Genomic DNA, 19,085 nt, shown 5'->3' with positions numbered 1-19,085 from the left:
TGGTGATAGACGGGCCAAATAAACCAATCAGATCAACGAAGCATGTGACGTACTAACAGCCAGGCTAGTCTTGCCGAAACCAGTCGGGAGAAGAGCAAAAACATCTTTTCCTCTGAGAAAAGCCTCCAGAGCAGTGTTTTGCTCTTCTTTCAGTGAAGAAATACTCTGTAATTCCGATAAAACTTGCTCGATAGCCACGCTAACGCTAGTTTCATCGGCTGAAGCCGCCATGTTCTTTAGACTGAACTGTCGCGCTTCTCGTTGCGTCACACCTCAACCCGCCTCAAAGCCAACGCTGATTGGACGTTCGTTTGGTGAACGGCTCCAAATTTTCTTCAAGAGTCTCCAGACTGATTAGCGAGTGAAACCTTGAAAGATCGCGAGATCAGGATGGTCTCACGAGGCTACCAACTTGGCTCTACATTTAGAGGAAATTTGAGCCCAAAACCAGTTTTAATCTTGTCATGTTTATCTCATGTTATGGATAGATTTTTTAGCATTTTCACTGATGGGAAATGTTGTGAAATAAATGTACAGTTTTTGGTTTTATTAGAAATCATGGAGACGTTAGCAGGAAGAATCTTTCTGTGATATTTCCACTGTGAAAGGAAGCTCTGCCTCAGATCTCTCTGGGTTTTTCAAAGCAAACAAGGCTTTGAGCCGAGGAGATCCGAAGGCTAACAGGGTTAAAATGTCGCCTTATAAATGAGCTGCATCATTACATCATGGCTTCCCTCTTTAGCCTCTATTCATCAGTATAACTGAGACAAAAGGTCCAGGCTCCTGGAAACCACTGGTGTGACACTAGCATCGTTCATCATAACCCTGGCCTGAATCTGACTCTGCCTGATGATCCTTCAACACTTTGTCCTCCTGCTTAGAGCTTAATGATGCCGCCATGTTCAACCCAAACTGGTACTGAACCACAAATCAGGACGGAACGTTCTGACTCTAACGTCTCTTTATTAATGACCCCTGGTTGGTGGAAATGATGCATTCTGTTCAGTAGGCTCCTGTTCTGAGGATTTAAGGTGTTGTGAACAGGAGCAGCCAGCCTGATGACGCCGTGGGAACGTCGGTCACAGCTGCATGTAGACGAGCGGTGCTGGAGACTGCAGCTCCTGGTCCAGCAGCCTGAACATCATGGCGCTCCTGTTGCTCTGCGGTGTCTGTCCCAGCGTGCGGTAGAGCTGCGCCTGGAGGTAGTGGACATCCCGGAGACGCTCCTTACAGCTCAGCTTGGAGAAATACGACTCCGCCTCGCTGAGACAGTCAGCCGCCAGCGCCGCTGAATGCAGATCTGCCATGACGGGATGAAGAAGAGAGTGAGACGTGGGAGCGTCCAGACGGCTGGATCAGAGCATGTTTAGAGGCTAAATGTTACCCTTCAGCCGGGCGACGGCCATGTGACAGCGAGCCGCCAGCAGCATGGCGCGGCCTCGGTCCATGACGGCCCCGTGGGCCAGGATGGGCTCCATGGCTTCATGGAGAACAGCCAGAGCCTGCTCAGGGATGCCCAGCATCAGCTGGAGGAGAATAAAAACACAATATTTGGAGTTCAGAAAAGAACAAGAAGTTTGTCGGTTAATGGGAGAAATAAAGCCGTGAACAGATCTGCAAAAAACATCTTACTGCTGGATGTCCGGTTTAAGAAGACTGTAAATAAACTATGATGATTAGAGTTAAAGTTGATCATTTCTAGCGTTTTTTTTTCTCCTCCATTCGTCCAGCAGCTGTTGCTTTAGCCGCTCCATCGGTTTTCTATTGTTAATCAGTCGTTTGATTTAATAATAAATGTTTCAATTGTCATTTAATCATATAAATGGAGGAAGAAGAAAAATCAACATTGGCTTCAAGAATTGCCTTAAAAAACATCAACTGGTTCATTTTTTATTAGTTAGGATTTATATGGATGATAATGATTAACTAACCATTAGCAAACCATCCAAAATCAAAACACAATTTAGGTTCTTTAACCTTTATTTTACCAGGAAGTCCCTTGAGATAAAATTTATTTTTCGAGGGAAACCTGGCTGAATGCAGTTTTTCTTTCCACTGTTGCTTAATTAACTTTATTGAGCTCACAGCAGAGAAATCTAATCTTACATCAGCTAAAATAGTCAAAGGAGAAGAAGAATGTGCCGAAGGATGAATGACCTGCTTTATCGCTCCTTTTTATAAACAGGCTGTAAAAGTCTTTCACTAAAGGAGCTGCTCAGCTGGTTCAGGGGGAGGAAGGTTGTTGTCGTATGTTAAAATGCCGTCAGATCGTCCAGTTATTTTCTACGGTTTTCTACAGAGACACGTCTCACTGGGTCTCTTGACGTTATTCTGCGATAACTTGGTGTCGGCCATGTTGGATGCGGCAGATCTGCTGTTAGACTTATTCAGTATTAAAGGGATTTTACTGTCATAATTCATAGTTGTGATATCAAAATGTATTTTTTTGTAATATTCTTTAGATTTTATGGCTTATTTTGTCATTAAAATAAAACAATCTATAATTAGGCCCACATACATGTAATGTTTAGAATTTTATGCTCATGTTTTTTCCTCATAAAATGACCTCATTTCCACAATATTTCCAATAATTTTTTTCACTGCATTTTTTCTTGTAATATAAGTTATAATAAAAGGATTTTATATTTTATTATATTCTCCCTTTATTCACTCTAATCTAATATGTGTCCATAATATTCCATCTTAGATCTGTACATCTATAGCAGATACGGTAAAAGTTCACATGTGACACGAATGTTTAGTTTAAACTGAATAACCTTCATCTTCTCACTGCTGATTCCCATTTTTTCCTTTAAGTTTTGTCTTTAGGAAACGTAGAGATTATAAACAATTTATGTAGTTTAAGGTGAAGAAAATATTTTGTCTCTTATCAACTGCTTTCCCTGCAGGATTCGCTTTATGATTTATGGGAATTTCCGTAATTTATCCCAAATTTAACAAATGATGATGTTATCACAGGAAAATGAATAATTTTTTCACCCCATTTTTACTGTGGAAGGTAATTCCAGCAGATCTGGTTTAATCAGTTCTAGCAGCAGAGGAGTGAGGCGTCTCCGTATTCATATCTATGTGCTAATCTGATGCAAATATCCACATCCTTGATTTTTCGCAGCAGATTTTACCTCAAAATGATAAAAAAAAAGCTGGAATGAAACCAGCAAGTTCTGGAAATATGAACACCTCAGTTTAAAATCCAGTACAGTTTAATTAAAGTTGATATGCGACGGCTTTTGTTTCGCATTAACTGCTCTCAGGTTGTGCGGGAAGCTGCTGATGGAGGCAGGCTCTAAGGTCCTCCTGTTGAGGCTAACCTGAGTGAAGGCTAGATGAAGGACGGTCTCAGAGGCCAGCGACTGCAGGTGGTGCTTCCTGGCCAGAGCCAAAGCCTGCAGGAGGAGAGGAAGAGCCGTGGAGAAGCTGGATGACTCCCAGTGAAGCTTGGCGGTGGACAGCATCACCCTGGATGGAAGAGGATCAGTTAAAACCGCAGGAAGGACTGCGTTTGGTGCTCAGCAGATGGATCGGGAAGCAGAAACAAGACAAGAACCAAACCTGATGATGATCTCCGTGGATTTGGTTTTCTCACACTGAACCTGCAGCTGCTGCAGGATGCTGTATGCCTCGGTGCTGCGGTTCAGGGCTTTCAGGACTTGTGCTTTCCTGTCATCAAACACGTTTTTAACTACGGCTACATTATAAAACTTGTGTGAAACATCAGCTATGAGGAGCAGAAGGGAAGAAGTGTGCCTCCGCCTCACCGGTAAAGCCCCTCCGTCTGGTTTAGAGCAGACATCGCCTTCACCAGCGGCTCGGCTAAATGGTACTTCCTGTTGTTCATGTGTCTCTCAAACTCAATTTTCAGTTCGCAGAGCATCCAGAGCTGGAGAAACAATCAAGATGAAGACAAATGAATATATTTATAAAATATTTTAACTGAAACATGTTAGTGCAATAAGAAAATACCTTTGAATGCTGTGTGTGAGGAGGAAACTGTTCCCTCAGATGCTGGAAAACCTCTGCAGCAGCTTTGTAAAGCCCCTGGAACAGAAACAAGGACAGGAGATGAATCTCCGCCAGAAGCTGGAGCACCAACCTGTTTATTAACACAGCTTCCCAGAGAGAACCAGGAGAGGAAGCAGCTTATTACCTGCTCAGCATGCAGCTCGGCCAGATGGCACAGAGCTACAGCAAATGCCTCCGTGTTGTTCTGATGGACCCCGAAGTTGACCGGCTCCAGGCTGCTCATGTTGAGGAGAAGCTGGGCCTGCTGCAGAGCCATGGTGCTGGAAGGAGAGCGCACCAAGATTAAAAACGGTTTTTAATGCTTGTTTCCACACCTCGGTTAACAGCAATACGACGAGTTTCAAGGCCAAATTCTCTTTACATTTAAAGCTGAGGTGTGTTGGCCTCCACTTACCGCTACCATTGATTATGTTACTTTTAATATCATGTAAACATAATAAAGAACTAAATCGCATAGAATCAGAATCAATGATAACATTTATATCAGTAGTACATGGAAACATCAAATTATGGCGACATGAAGCTTTAATGAAGCCTTGAAGCTCTTCCTGTTTTTCTATGGAGTGAATTTTGTTCCACTATTGTTGAGCTAGAAATAGACTTTGTAAATTGAAATTTAAAAATGATGCAATGCAGAAAAAAAAATGAGTAAGCTTCCTTTTGTTGTTATTCTTCTTTAGAATCCCCTCCCAAACATAAACCAACTGACGTTATTTTATTTCCCAAATTCCTGTTTTTCAGAGTGAGTTTTATGGATTCCTCTTTAATCTCTTTAAATCTGGGGGCGGGCTTTCCTCTAAATAGAGGAGTGAAGATCTATTGCTATTGGTCTCATGGATGTTAGCAACAACATTTTTATTGGCAATGAAGAACATCTGAAAGGGGCTTTGAGAGAAGAATGAAGAGTGCTGGTAAAGAATAATCCAATGGATTTTGTTCCCAAGTTTGAAGACGTTTCGCTTCCCATCCGAAACGTTTACAATTCAAAATGTCAGATTTGGAGTTTGATAGAGTGGACCAAAAGAAAAGCCTTTTTTTGGCTTAGAAAACATGCCAATTGAACCGGATGAACGGGTCCTCTATTGTGGAACGGGCGTCAGTTTGGGTTCTTTGTTGGATGCAATGCCCAATACTGGTCTATGTCTCTGAAAGGGGGTCGTTAGGGAGAACTGGTGGTCTGGCTCAACAGGCGAGGTCTTCTGTTCCCCTGTACACACCCCCATACAAGGGGTGTGCACTGGGGAACAGTTTTTTTTCCCCATTTCCCCATACTATTTTGGAATGAAGAGAATGTGATCTAAAAAAAACACAACTAAAAAATGTAATTCGTAAAACTCTCAGAGAGATATCAGAAAAAAATGAAAATATGAAATCTTAATTACAAGAAAAATTAAAATTTTGAAAAATAAAATTGGTGTTTTTAATTAAAGCTTGGTTTTGCTTAAAGTGTTTCTCAAAGTTTCATTACTTAACTGGATTTTTTTTTTAAGTTCTGTTTACAAAATATGATCTTTCCTTTGCTAAAATAATGAAACAAAATTTAAATGTATGTATTTCATGATTTATTTCGGCCCTCCATATATACTTCAGGGATCTGGATGTAAAAATCATCCACTCACCTGTAACTAATGAAACTTGTTTACAATCCTGGTATAATTACAGTGTAGGTACCAGATCTGCTCAGGCGGACAGATCTGCTCGTGGCCCCGCCTCTTCTTATAAAATCAAAATATGGCAACTCCACTCGGACAAACTGTATCGCACCGGTTTCTTAAGGATCAAATCTGTTTTGGAGTTTCAACATATTATTTCCTATATTTGTTATTATTTCACATTTTATTGGTGATCTAAAGTAGTCGAAAGTAGAAAACAATGATTGTCAGTCTTGAAGGAAAGTACTGACTTCTAAGACTGAGCTCTGCCATTTAACGAGGTTACAAAAACAAAAGTTCTTTTTATTATGATCTGAGGGCAGGGAGGACAAATGGAACATCTTAAAAATGACTTTCTTAGAGACTTTAGAAAAATAAAAGTTATTCTACTTGTAGGAAATGAACGGTTGTTTTTGATACACAATCAAAAGTAGTGTAGCTTAATGTGGCTAACTGACCGAGCTAAAAGAGGCCAACCTGTTAGCTACCGAGCACAGCTATCCACAGCGCTACCCGGCTCTCCCCCTTTATATCATGGACTAACAGTTACTTTGTTCACCATAAACAGATTTTTCTCAATTTTGTTATCGATCAGGTAAAACGTTATCAGTCATTAGACCCGCTAACGCTACAGAGGCTCCCGACTCGGCACACGGACGCTGCCTGATGTTATTATCGTTATCTGGGCAACCACTATGTTTTACATCATGTGGCAACGTTGAGCCAATCATGTAGCGTAACGTCACTGGCATGAAGCAGGACCCGAGCAGATCTGCTAGCTACAACGGCTCTAATGCTGCGTTCACACCGGACGCAGCTGGCGCGACAGAAGCAGCGAGTTTACATGCGAAGTCAATGGTTGACGCGCATCAAGGCACAGCAAAAGGTCCCGCAGCGCGTCTGAGCAGCTGAAGCAGCGTGTCGGGCGCGTTTAAGCATCTGCCGCGCCGCAAACGCGCTGCTGCTCGAGATGGAAAAATAATTTGTTTTGCTGCTCGACGCGCCGCGTCAACCAATCAGAGAAGCTGGCAGGGAGAGACACACATCGCTGATGATACAGAGCCCTGTGATCACTCCTCTGAAACAGTTTATTGACGCATAAATTAACTTAAAATGCAGAAATCTGCCGGCAAAACATGTTCGCTTTTATTATCCTGGTGCCTGCAGTTTAGATTATTTAGATGAAAAACACCTACCAGCCGACGCGGTGAACCGCTAGAAGGAGGCGACCCGGCCAGAGGCTGCTGATGAAGGGATTCCTTCTGTCGGCGCACCGCTGGTATGTGGGGGTCTGAGCGGCTCCGACAGAAATAACATTGGAAGGCAGGATGATAATCTGAATGAACTGACTGCACTGATGAAGTTTTCAGGTGGACTTAAAAACATATTAAAACTACTTTATTCCCACTGATCACAGCAAATATAGCTGCAAGGCAGAGAAAGGATAGTGAAGCTCCGCTCAACGCGCATCAGACACACTTTTGCACCGCGCAGCCAGAGCAGCGAAGCTGCTTCAGCCGCGCGTCAGAACTAACTGGTACAAGCAGCAAAAATGAAGCAGCAGACGCGATTTTGCTGCTCTTGCTGCATCCGGTGTGAACGTAACATAAGTGGATGGCTCTGGCAGCTAAAGGCACGTTTAAGTCTCTTTACTCCAGTTAACGAGTAATGGATTAATAAATTAGTTGACTATTATTTCAATAATCGATCAATCTGATTAATTGTTTCAGTCCCATTTCAAATCTAGAAAAACCTTCAAAAACCTGCAAGAACAGTGTCTTTTAAAAGCTATTTTCAACAACATTCAGGGCTGTTAACTTGTTGTTTTTATTTTACATTTAGGACTTTAAGGACCCCTCGTGTTAAGTTTGAATAACTGTCCTGAATTTTTGTTTCTCCTCATTCCAAGTTTCTCTGCGGACAGTTAGGGTTAGATGGACAATGGAAACGTTTTAGTTCGAGGTGAGTCACGAATTGGACTGGGTAAAAAAATAGATTTAATTGATTTTGAATCGATTCCCTTACATTTTTGCAAAATCGATCGATTAGTTTTAAGATGCGTGACGTTCACATTCAAATGAGCAGAAAAGATGCACTGAAGATTACTTCAAGCCAGACAGCTGCAAATATAGCCAATAGGTTGACTGAAGACATTAAGAAATGGGGGCTGACCAGAAAGCACCCTGTAGTTGTTAAAAAACAACGCTGCAAATATGGTTTGTGCAGTGAAGATAATGCACTAATGCATGTCTGCTGTGTCATGTCTGCTTGATCGAGTGACGCTTCACTTTTTCACTTCTCACAAAAAAAGTTTGCACTTATGAGACAGTTCTGTTCACATCTCAGGTTTAAACTGTCTGATTTACAAGTTTGCACTTTGTGTTTAATGTGACAGGAAAAAAAATCAAATACATGAGTGTTTTGAAACACAGTTGAACCACTTTTGTTATTGTAAAAACAGATCGAATCGAAATGAATCGATTTTGAACTGTATTAATCAAAATCGATTCAGAACTTTGGCGAAAATACCCAGCCCTAGTCACGAACATCCTGAAAATCCCACAGTAATGTGGGTCAAGCTACAACTTTCTGAGCCGCACTTGAAATGTTCCCGGTGGGTGCGTGTAAATATTGGACCCAGTGTGTGAGGCCGGCAGAGGGAAGAGCCTGACCTCTTTCCGTACATCCTCCATATGGAGGTGGTCTGAGCCAGGCTGATCTCGATCAGCTCCGACAGGCTGTGCTTCCAGTGCAGGATCTCTGTGTCCTTCAGAGCGTCCATCAGCTTGTGTGCAGCCTTGCCCTGCATCGCCCCCTGCTGGACCAGCGACTGAATGTCCAGAGATCCCAAGTACTACAGAAGAGAGGAGAGACAAACATTCTTTGTTTACAGAACAAACTGTTATGGGAAGCTGCACCTTTGCATTTAAAATATTTATATTGCTTTGGTTCATCATCAGAGACATATAAACTTAGAACAAAAAGAAATGATAATGTTTATGTCTACTAAAACAAAAAACGACATCATCATCATCAAAAGCATCAGAGCAGCATCATCACTATTTATATAATTAATCAGGGATGTGGATTCTAGGAATTTCTGCTTCAGAGATAGAAGTGTGAAGCAAACAAACTTATATCACCTCCAACAGCAGCCGCTGAGGGGGCGGAACCATGCAGACACTAACAGTAGAGCCTCTACATAAACTAATCTTTACCCTATCCAAACTCGAACAAACGCGTGGGCGTCGCATCTGCATGGTCAGGTAGCAGACTTCCTCCTGGGAAGCTGCAAAAACACTTTAACTCGTCTGAACCGCCTGTGGCGACGTTGAAACTGGCAGCAAAGTCAGGATCAACAGCAACGGCTTCTGACTCTATAGGTAACGAACATGCAGGTTCAAACACGACACATTTTTCTGTAGTCTCTCACAACTGTGAGGAAAAGTGAACTAAATGTAAGAATGAATGTATTTGCTCTTGATTTGAGGTGGTAAGCAAAATGATTTGCAATGGAATAACGCTTTTGCACTAAAAACAAACAAAAACATGCATTTTGTAGCTTATTTTGGGAGACAAAATAGTGATTCCATTAGCAGATAAATTTACAGCCAAGCTCAAATGAAGGGTAAATTCTCTCATTTCAAGAAAGTTTTACAGGGTTCCCGCGGGTCCTTAAAAAGTCTTAAAAGGCATTGAATTCTTCAAAATAAAATAAGGCCTTAATTGGTTTTAAAATGTCTTAAATCAGTCTTTTGTAGGTCTTGATTTTTAAAACATCATAAATAGGATTATTTTTATTACAATTCATTTTTGTAATCTAAATAAAACTTTAATATTGACAACTTTTTTTCTTCTTTTTATAAAAAAAACAAATAATGGCTCGCCATTATTGGTTCCGTCCCGATAGTGGAAAAATAAAAGCGTTGTTGCGGCCGGGACATTTGGGAGATGCACCATTAACTTTTTGTCTGGAAAATATGAGCAAGTGTAAATGTAACGATAATTGTCTCCAGCCAAGAGTTTTCTCCATGGCTAAAACCAGGGAACATACATGAGGCTCAGTGGATTTTGTGCAAGAAGTCATTCAAGCTCAGAACGATGGGAATTAAGGCAGTGGAGTCATACATGCGAAGCGCGAAACACAAGGCGTCAAAATGGAGTTACAGAGAAACAGCCGGTATTTCTCAGTTTAGTTCCACCCTTGTCTCTGCAACGCCTCCACTTATCACCAAATCAAACATACTAAGAAAACGATACAAAGAAAAATAGCTGCAAAAAAGACTTAGCACTGGTTATGTTGTGGCTTTAAAACTGATTTGTTTTGTTCCCTGCTAAAACAAAGTTTGTGAATTCAGTGAAATAATTGTTCAAATATATCTGTCATTTGTGTGTTTTTAGCTTTCTTCCTGTATGGGAAGCTTTTCAAAATGTGAAACATTAGTGCAGTGGTTTATGTTAAAATAAACCTTTGGGTTAAGTTGTCGCAAGCAGGTTTTTCTTGTGTTTCTTGTGAATTTGGTCGTAAATTTTTATTTCAAGTGGCATTAAAAAGTCTTAAAAAGTCTTGAATTTAACTTGCCTTATGCTGTAGGAACCCTGTTTTACTTAAAGTTTGAACAATTTAGCCGCAAAGCTGTTTCAATAAAGTTCAAATCAAGAAATTGTCTAATATCTGTTGGTCTGTTAAAGAACTCAGAGCTGCAGCTATCCATTCTAACGGTAATGGATTAATCTATCTGTAAGAGCCAATTGGAGGCAAATTAATTTATATTTTTAAAAAGGTTAGAATACAAAATTAATACATTTTTTCATTAAAGTTATCATTTAAGTTTACAAACGCTAAAATCAAAAGCATAGGGTTTAAAAATGCTGTTTGTAATGCATATTTTTGGGCTTCCTGCTTGCTGTAATTCCATATGCTTTTTGTTTTTCGTTGTACGTACTGTACGAACAACAAAAAACATTTTATTTTTTAAGGAACACAGTTTTTGACTGAGTTTAAATATAAGAAATATAACCACGGATGTCTGGGGGACAGTGATTGGCCTCCATGTTCTGAATGCTGGCGTACCATAAAGAATAAATGATGAACAGTTCAGTTTGTGCTTCAAGTCGTTGCCCATAGGAAGACGTTACTTGGATATAACCAAACAGAATATCTTCAGAACGGCTCCAAATGACACTAAACTTATATGGGTGAGTAGAACATGATGTAATAACGAAAAATCAAGGGCCAAATGAAAAAAAAAACGGCGTTCCCCTTTAAATACATTTCATATATATATATATATAATAATAAGCATATAACAAGTTAAAATTGGGTTTTTTCCTCGGATGTTTAATATTGCTAATTAGCTTAATCCCCAAATTTACACCAATTATTATTAAGTATAATGTTCAAATTAATAAAAATCTTGATTGATTTTTTTTTAGTTGGTGGAGAATATTCAAGGTAAAATAAGAAACAAATATATGAAAAAATCTTCTATAAACAGTGTTGATAAAGTTGTGATTTTAATCAACCAGGTAAGTCAGTTTTTACTGAGCCGACCGGATGTTGTAAGTCCTGAAAATTAATCTCTAGCCTAAAAAATAGCCAATGCAACACTAATGAGCACATTCTCATCTAAAAGGTCACGTTTCACTCACCGGCAGGCAGAAATGAGCGGCCATTTTCACTGAGTCCTGAGTTAGCACTGTGCTACTAGAGCCTTTCATTTGTTCCAGCGTGTAAAGCCAGCTCTACCAGAGAAAACATTTATTAAGTTATGAAAGCTCCATGGCAGGGTTACTGTGCAGTCACAACGTTACAGAGATCTGTTTGCTTTACCAGGCAGTGCTGCAAGCACACGTGGTCATTGGACTCCTGGGCGATGCGGATAGCTTCCTGTAGAGCCAGATCTGCTTGTTGACTGAGAGGATAAACACGCATAAAATAATCATATCAGGAAAGTTTTCAGTTGATCCATATAAACCCTGACTGCTGTGCTCACTAGTGGCCGAAGCGACAGTGCAGGCTGGCCAGATTCAGAGCGGCGTAGCGAAGACTTCGACCATAGCCTTCGTCTCCGTTGCTCTTGGCCTCGCTGCTGGACAGGATGAGGCGGTCGAAGTAATGCAGGAGGCTGTGAGCAGAGAGGAAGATGTCCTGGACTCTCATGCTGTTCAGGTAGTTCAGGTAATGCTGTTAATGAGAAGAAACCATTATCTCCAATCAACTGAATCATGACAGTAAACCACTCTTATGTTTTATAGAAAATAAAGAATCAACATACAATTCCACTCTGAACTAAAGGGGAGATTTAAAGCTAATATCCGCTTAAACACTGGGTTTCTTTTTAATGACAGATTTCCAGAAACCTCCTCAATTAGCTGCATTTTAAAGGAACATAAACGGCTATTTGGGTTTTCAAAGAGAAACCGGAAGAAGAACAAAGTCATAATTAGTCAGGTTATCTGCTAGCATCTAGCTGCTCATCAATTTCCTCCTTGAAAGTCTATCTGCCTTCCAATTTAATTCCAAAAATGTTAAAAAAAACAATCCACTGGACTTTGTTTCCAAGTTTGAACACATTTCGCTTCCCATCCAGGAAGCTTGTTCAATTCAAATGTCAGGAATAGCGTTGAGTTCGAGGCTTTATACAGTAGCTCAACAAAGCCTTTTTTTTTTGGAAAACATGCAAATTGAAACACTAACTATACTGAACAATAGAGAGTGAGTTTACATAAAGTGATCGTTGTGGCAAGAGCCTGTTTTTGAAAATGGATCGCATACATGCATTATATGCTGTTATCTCATTTGCAATCGGATGCAATTTTTTAATGTAGGCTGGTGAAATAAATTAATAATTCAATAGAAAATGCGCGGCAACATGAATGGAGTGAGGTGTTACGTTCACAGCTGGGAAAAGGTCCGATAATTTAACAGCCAGTTAAATAAGACGATACACATGTATCGGAGATGGATGGATGGAAACGGATCGGTGACATAATTAAATCAAACAGTTTGTCCCAGGGCCCTGGCATTATTACATGAAAGGAAACGCCTTCTCTTGATAATATGAGCGATTTTGCTGGCGCAGCAGGAAAATTTATGCGGAGCGTCCTGGTGCAACTCTGAGCGGCAAAAATGCTCATGACCTCACCGCTTCAGCGAAGTCCGGGTTAAACTTCAGCATGTTGTTGAGCTCCTCCTGCAGCACTGCAGGCTTCAGGGCTTTGTTCTCATCGTTCTTCAGAAGATACGCCTGCAGAGAAATGATCCTGGAGTCAATGAGGAGGTCTGATTGTATCTGGAACACATTTCTAAACATGGATTATAAACATTTCATTCAGACTCAGTGCAGACACACCTGTTTAGCGAGGAAGTATTCCGCCTGTTTCTGAGAAAGAGGACCTCGGTTTGCAGCTTTATCAGATCTAAAACCCAAAAAAGACTCTGAAGTTAAGCAGCTTTCTACGGAGCCCCTAAAGGGACATGGAGGGAAAAAATAAACTTTTGCAAGAAAAAGTATTGCGAGATCCCGCAAAAGTATTGCGGGATCTCGCAAAAGGTATTTTTTTCCCCTCCATGTCCCTTTAGGGGCTCCGTAGCTTTAACAAAAAAACAATGCCCAACTGAAACTGGGTTTTGGTTAATCGATATTTCTTTTTTTAAATCAGCTCATAAAATTTGAAGTTTCCAATATCAAATTGATTCTAGAACCAAATAAAACAGCAAAGCTAACCGGAGTTCGGACTCATGCAGTGGGGTGTCCAGCTCCTCTCTGTCCCCCACAGTCTCCTCAACGCTGGTCAGGTCCATTTCCGAGTCATCTGCCGCCAGCGTGGGCAGCCCCACCTGCCCGTCCCTGGGCTTGGCATAGTGGCTGTGGTAATAGTGCTGCAGGGACTTGTACAGCTTGTAAACCTGACTGAAGGACAGCTTGTTGTAGGCCAGCAGCATGTGTCTCATAAAAAGACCTGCAGAGCAGACAGGCGGCCGGCAGACGTGAGAAACAAAGCGATTTGGTTAAACCAAGAGGGTTTAGTAGATGAGAAGGTTAACTCACCCACAACGCTGGTTTTATAAGCCTCTGAATCAAAAGGGGTGAATGGAGTGGGCAGAGTGGAGAAAAAGTACTCCATGTCTTTCAGCTCGCCGTCTGCCATTTCATGCAGCCTGTAGGGATTGGAAACGGCAACATTCTGTGTGATAAACTGACTGCAGAGACAACCTAAAACCTTCTATCCAATTCATCAGCAATCTCATAATCCATCACAATATCTGGATTAAAAAACTCCTAAATCTACCTGGACTATTCGCCATTACCTACAGACTAATTGACACCCTGATTTGATCGGTTATTCCTTTCGTTACATTTCTTAAAAACAAAATAAAAAAACCCTGTTGATGCTTTGCCATGTAGGTCAGACTCAGTTTAAAGGAATAGTACACCCAAAACATGATTAGCCTTCATTTTCTACTCACCCCCATGCTGAACAACACTCTGGAGTACTTTTTTGATATCTCAAATGCATCTGGAGATCTGGGAGGCTTCTTACTGTCTGCTGACATTCAAATAATGGAGGTCTATGGTGCCCGAGGCAGAAAGGTCCATAAAAGTCCACAAAAAACGTGTCAATATTCCTCCATACTGCTCGTCCAATGTATTCCAAGTGTCCTGAGTGGGTAGCGTCCATAATTTACTCAAAACAAAGTCATTTAGAATGTTTTTAGAGCATAAACAGTAGTGTATAGGATTTCCTAAAAGCGCGCTCACGAGCCTACGGAAACCGCGGCAGACCAAACCAGACGAAAGTGTGCATTCAGCTCGGCAAAGAACTCATGCTCTTCCTCAACACTGAAGTCCTCAGACATTTTTCTTTCGTTGTTTCTTTCTTTGCACAGGTAAACAGCACATTTCTTCTTCTACGCTTGCATTATCGGCAGAGCAGACGCTGAATGCGCACTTTCATCTGGTTTGGTCTGCCGCAGTTTCCGTAGACTCGTGAACTCGCTTTTAGGAAATCCTATACACTACTGTTTATGCTCTAAAACATTCTAAATGACTTTGTTTCGAGTAAATTATGGACGCTACCCACTCAGGACACTTGGAATACATTGGACGAGCAGTATGGAGGAATATTGACACGTTTTTTGTGGACTTTTATGGACCTTTCTGGCTCGGGCGCCATAGACCTCCATTATTTGAATGTCAGCAGACAGCAAGAAGCCTCCCAGTTCTCCAGATGCATTTGAGATATCAAAAAAGTACTCCAGAGTGTTGTTCAGCATGGGGGTGAGTAGAAAATGAAGGCTAATCATGTTTTGGGTGTACTATTCCTTTAAGAACCAGATTAAATTCTAAGATTAAAACCCTGATGTAGAAAGGTCTTTAAAAATGCCTGAAAGGCTGTCCGTTTATCTCGGGGTTCTACGTATGGACCAGAAGAAATTAAAACCAAATTAAATTAAAACCAATCAACAATGGCACAAAAAAATAAGATTTATAGCAAATAAAAAAAAAGGAATCTAAATGCAAACTATTGTGTATTCTCAGAACTTTTGTTTTTGTCTGTTAAAATAACATAAAATAAAGGAAAATGTAAGTGGAAAGCTTAAAAAACACTTTATCTGAGAAAATCAAGTTTTATTCCTGGCAAAAATCCGATTCTTACATCAGACATTTGAACCTGATGAGATCTGAAATGCAACACCCGGAAAATTCTGCTGCGTCCACAGAGGAAGGCCTACAGACTGAGAAACGTTCAATGAGCCAGAAGTTAATTTTTTTTTTAAGAAACAAACAGAACTCTTATTTTTAGCTGATCAGAACTGTTCCAACTTTTCCAGTTCTTAATGTCTCCCTGTGAGGAGTTTAACCTTGCATCGCCCCCTGCTGGACATGCAAAGCCAGAGTTTTTGGAAAAACCACAATTAGTGTTGATCCATTTATTAAATGAAGAAGAATTAGGTGGTTTATACATGTAGAAATACAAATTTTATTTGACTGTATCAATTAAGCGTAGAGAAACTAAACAGAGCACAGCATGACTGAAGTAGTAGTGAAAAAAAGTGTATAAAATGTTCCAGCACCCATGATATTACATTGCTTAAAGCTTCAATGGGTACCGAGGTGGATCCTGACACTTGGATAAACTTGCTACCATCAGCTTAAAGCCGTTTTTCACTGAAAGCTTGAGGTTATTGTAGCTGAACGCTGCCAGCAGTCAGTGTGATCATCTCAGTTTAAATCCGTCTCTGATCACAAGCAGGACAATGAAAGCCACGTCTACATGATCTCCTGTTTACCGTGTTCAATCAAGCCCAGCTAAACTAATTGTTAAAGAAATGCTTATACTGTGCAAAGATTCCTCTCAGTTAAACTTCTGTTTTTAAAATTTGAATAGTGTGGATGTTTTTGGTCACATTTGGTTACGTTTTGTTATCCTAACAAGTAAATATTGATATTTTTATTGAGAAAATTTACTACATACAAATTAAGAATTTTGAACCCAAAAAATATGGCTTGTATTTACGCATTTAGGTTCAGGGATTAAGTCTAATTTATGCTTGGATTGTTGTTCTAGTTTAGAACAGGCATTAGAAATAACTGCTTACATTTTGGAAGATTTTATTCTATTATTTTTTGCAACCCACAGAGCCCAAAATTTTTTTTAGCCCTTTTTTTAGAGTTAGACAACTTTTATTGTCATTTTGTACAGCTCTCATGACAAATTGATTAATCTGTTGATACATGTTTCTATTAAACAATTAATAATAGGATAGTCAAAGGTTTCTTAAATACTTTTTACTAAATAAAAACCTGGGTAAACTACAATGAAGGACATATTTACAATATTTATTTTTTACAATTTTGCTATGATTACTGCTCTAAGTGAGTCGCTCTGTCACCTGTATGTTTTATTTTCTAAACTCAGTTTAATGATTAATCAATTACTAAATTAGTTGGTGATCCTTTGTTTCAGCCTAAGTGGAAGAGAGAACATTTCACTATCTTGCTTTTGATAGGCGTGCCTGTAGTCACATAGATATACCTCATTCAGATTTAATTGTTCAATGGAAGTGATAAAGTTCCACCAAACCACATAAAACTTAAGCAGATTTATTAGTATACATTATTCTTGATCTTAGAGTCATTAATCCAAACTGGCCAGGAATGCAGCACTAGGTTAGACGGCATATAGGCTGAGATGTCAAATGAAAACTAAAACCATAGTTTCAACCAAAAAGGGGGTTTTAGTAAAATCCAACAATTAAAAATATGTAATTTAAAGAATGCAAATTAGCAAATTAGATCTCTATTCTACCACTCTGCAGAATCTGTTAGTTCAATCTCTAACGTTCTGCTCTCTCTGCTTTTTCTCATAGTAGCTTCATCTGGTCTGTTCCTGTTTGGCTGTGACTCCATCCTGGAGAGAAATATCAGCTGTGCTGCTGCCATCAACACCTTTGTTTCTAGATGTTGGAGCTTGGCCTGTTTTCCAGTGTAGTCCTGTTTCTCTGACTGTGACTGGCTGGATGTGCTCTCTTCATCCTCTAACATGGGAGCTTGCTCAGTGCTTGTCTGCCTGGCTGTGTGTTTCCTGGACGGGGCCGTCTTTTACAGCTGCTTTTTATATCTCTGCTTCTGTCTCCTTGAACCTCAGTCGGCCTCAGCAGATGGCTGCTCAAACTAAAGGGCTGGTTATCCTCCCGCAGCAGTGAGTCGCAGTGATCTTGTCACTGATATTTTTGATTTATGTCCAATATTGAAGTGTGGTCTGTGCTATGTTATTCCACGGCACAACGCAAGAGAGACAATCACGAGCTAGCTGTAGGTCTATATACGGCCGCGGCGGTGAGCAAGTCAGCGCCAGGTTTGTCCGAAAACGGAGGTACATGAAGGCGAAAAGGAGCGGGGATTCAGGTGGGAAAAGGGTCCCAGCGTTCTCACACACCTCGCTCTTCAAGCTGGTCCAACTTCACAAGTCTTTTATGCAATGGCGGTCATAAAACAAAACAAGCCGGTAAGGTACCAAACAGGAAATACTGATAGTGTAGAGAGGATGTAGATTTGACCAATCAGAGGCCTCCTGTCACCTACAATTTTGGAGAGGTCCAGCAGATTCTGCGGCAGGGGCGGAGGTACATTTGCATTCACTGCGACACACGCAGACGACCCTGTTGCTGAGCATACTCAAAGTTTCTTTCTGATAAAAGGGAGTTTTTCCTCTCCACTGTCGCCACAAACACGCTTAGGGTGAGGGATTGCCTTTGAGTCAATGAGTTGATGCAATCAACTGGTTTTCCTTGGATAGAAAACTTTTATTCAATTTGACTGGATGATCTGGTGAACTGTAAAGTGCCTTGAGATGACATGATGTGAATTGGCGCTATAAAAATAAACTGAATTGAATTGGTTTGCATGTTAAAAAAAAACAAAGGTGCTCTATTAATAATCAAGATAACTTAAATTTATAGCAAAGGTTGTTATGCAATAATAGATGTGGGATGGAAACATGGTGAGGCAGCAGACCTTAGATTCACTGCATATGCGGTCCGAGGACAACACTCCTCCACAATCTTCAGGAACTGACCCAGGGTCAGATCCGGACCCTGAAACATGACATTAAAAACACGGTGAACAACAGATGCAACCCGCCAGGGAAACCAAACACGTCTGGATTATTAAAAACAGACCTGCTGCAGCGGCAGGATGAGTTTATTCAGCCGCCTCCTCTCAGGCAGGGTGATCTTAGAGGAGGACATCTCATACAGCAGCGCCAGCACGGAGATTTTATACGGGCTCACCCAGTCTTTGATGCCGAACACGTTAGCGTGGACCACCCCGTTAGTCATCATGGGGTTAAAATACAAACTTTCATGCACACTCGCCATCCTCCAGCAGCTTAACGGACTCTCTAACCTAAAGATGCTAAAGGAGTAAGCTAGCTTCCAGAGCTAGGCGCGTTAGCTTTAGAAAAGACGCAAAAAAAGAGTAAAGATGTATCTGCGTTCATCCTGGAAACCTTCCAGCGTACATATTTTAACTTAAAATAACAAAGCTACTAAAGCCTCGAAATAAATTCACTTTATCTTTCAAATACTTGTACCGGTTGGCTGTCTTACTTTCAAACCACCCTCTATCTGTCGCTTTAAATTGACGTCATAAGAAAATGATGGTTTGCGTAAGCCGTCCGTCATATTGGGAGTGGCGAATTCGGATACAAAACATTTATTTATACATTCTTGGGGTGATTTCCCTGTTCAAGAACAATTAAAATGTCCATACGAGGTTATTTTCTGATGTTGCTATATTTATTAAAGCTTCAGCTCGGATCTTCACCAGGTCTTTTATTCTTATTCTGCCTCTAAAATGTGTATATATTAAAAACAAGATA

General features: G+C 40.5%; 1 protein-coding gene across 1 annotated transcript; it reads right to left on the bottom strand.

Annotated features, from left to right (window-relative positions):
* Window positions 1–1,079: 1,079 nt before the first annotated feature.
* anapc5 (anaphase promoting complex subunit 5) lies at window positions 1,080–18,582 on the bottom strand. The gene is made up of 17 exons (XM_038283372.1): window positions 18,385–18,582; window positions 18,221–18,300; window positions 13,751–13,860; window positions 13,427–13,661; window positions 13,052–13,118; window positions 12,845–12,946; window positions 11,693–11,883; window positions 11,530–11,611; window positions 11,349–11,441; window positions 8,369–8,550; window positions 4,169–4,304; window positions 3,985–4,059; window positions 3,780–3,901; window positions 3,574–3,681; window positions 3,333–3,480; window positions 1,385–1,526; window positions 1,080–1,300 (listed from the first exon to the last, which is right to left on the bottom strand). The coding sequence occupies exons 1-17, from the start codon at window positions 18,580–18,582 to the stop codon at window positions 1,080–1,082; spliced, it is 2,292 nt and encodes a 763-aa protein (XP_038139300.1).
* Window positions 18,583–19,085: the final 503 nt, after the last annotated feature.

The sequence above is a fragment of the Cyprinodon tularosa genome, unplaced genomic scaffold, assembly GCF_016077235.1.
Source record: "Cyprinodon tularosa strain WSP-4 unplaced genomic scaffold, ASM1607723v1 ctg192, whole genome shotgun sequence".
NCBI classification, from domain to species: Eukaryota; Metazoa; Chordata; class Actinopteri; order Cyprinodontiformes; family Cyprinodontidae; genus Cyprinodon; species Cyprinodon tularosa.
The sequence above is the reverse complement of the archived record's forward strand: the minus strand, read 5'-3'. Positions and strand labels throughout refer to the sequence as shown.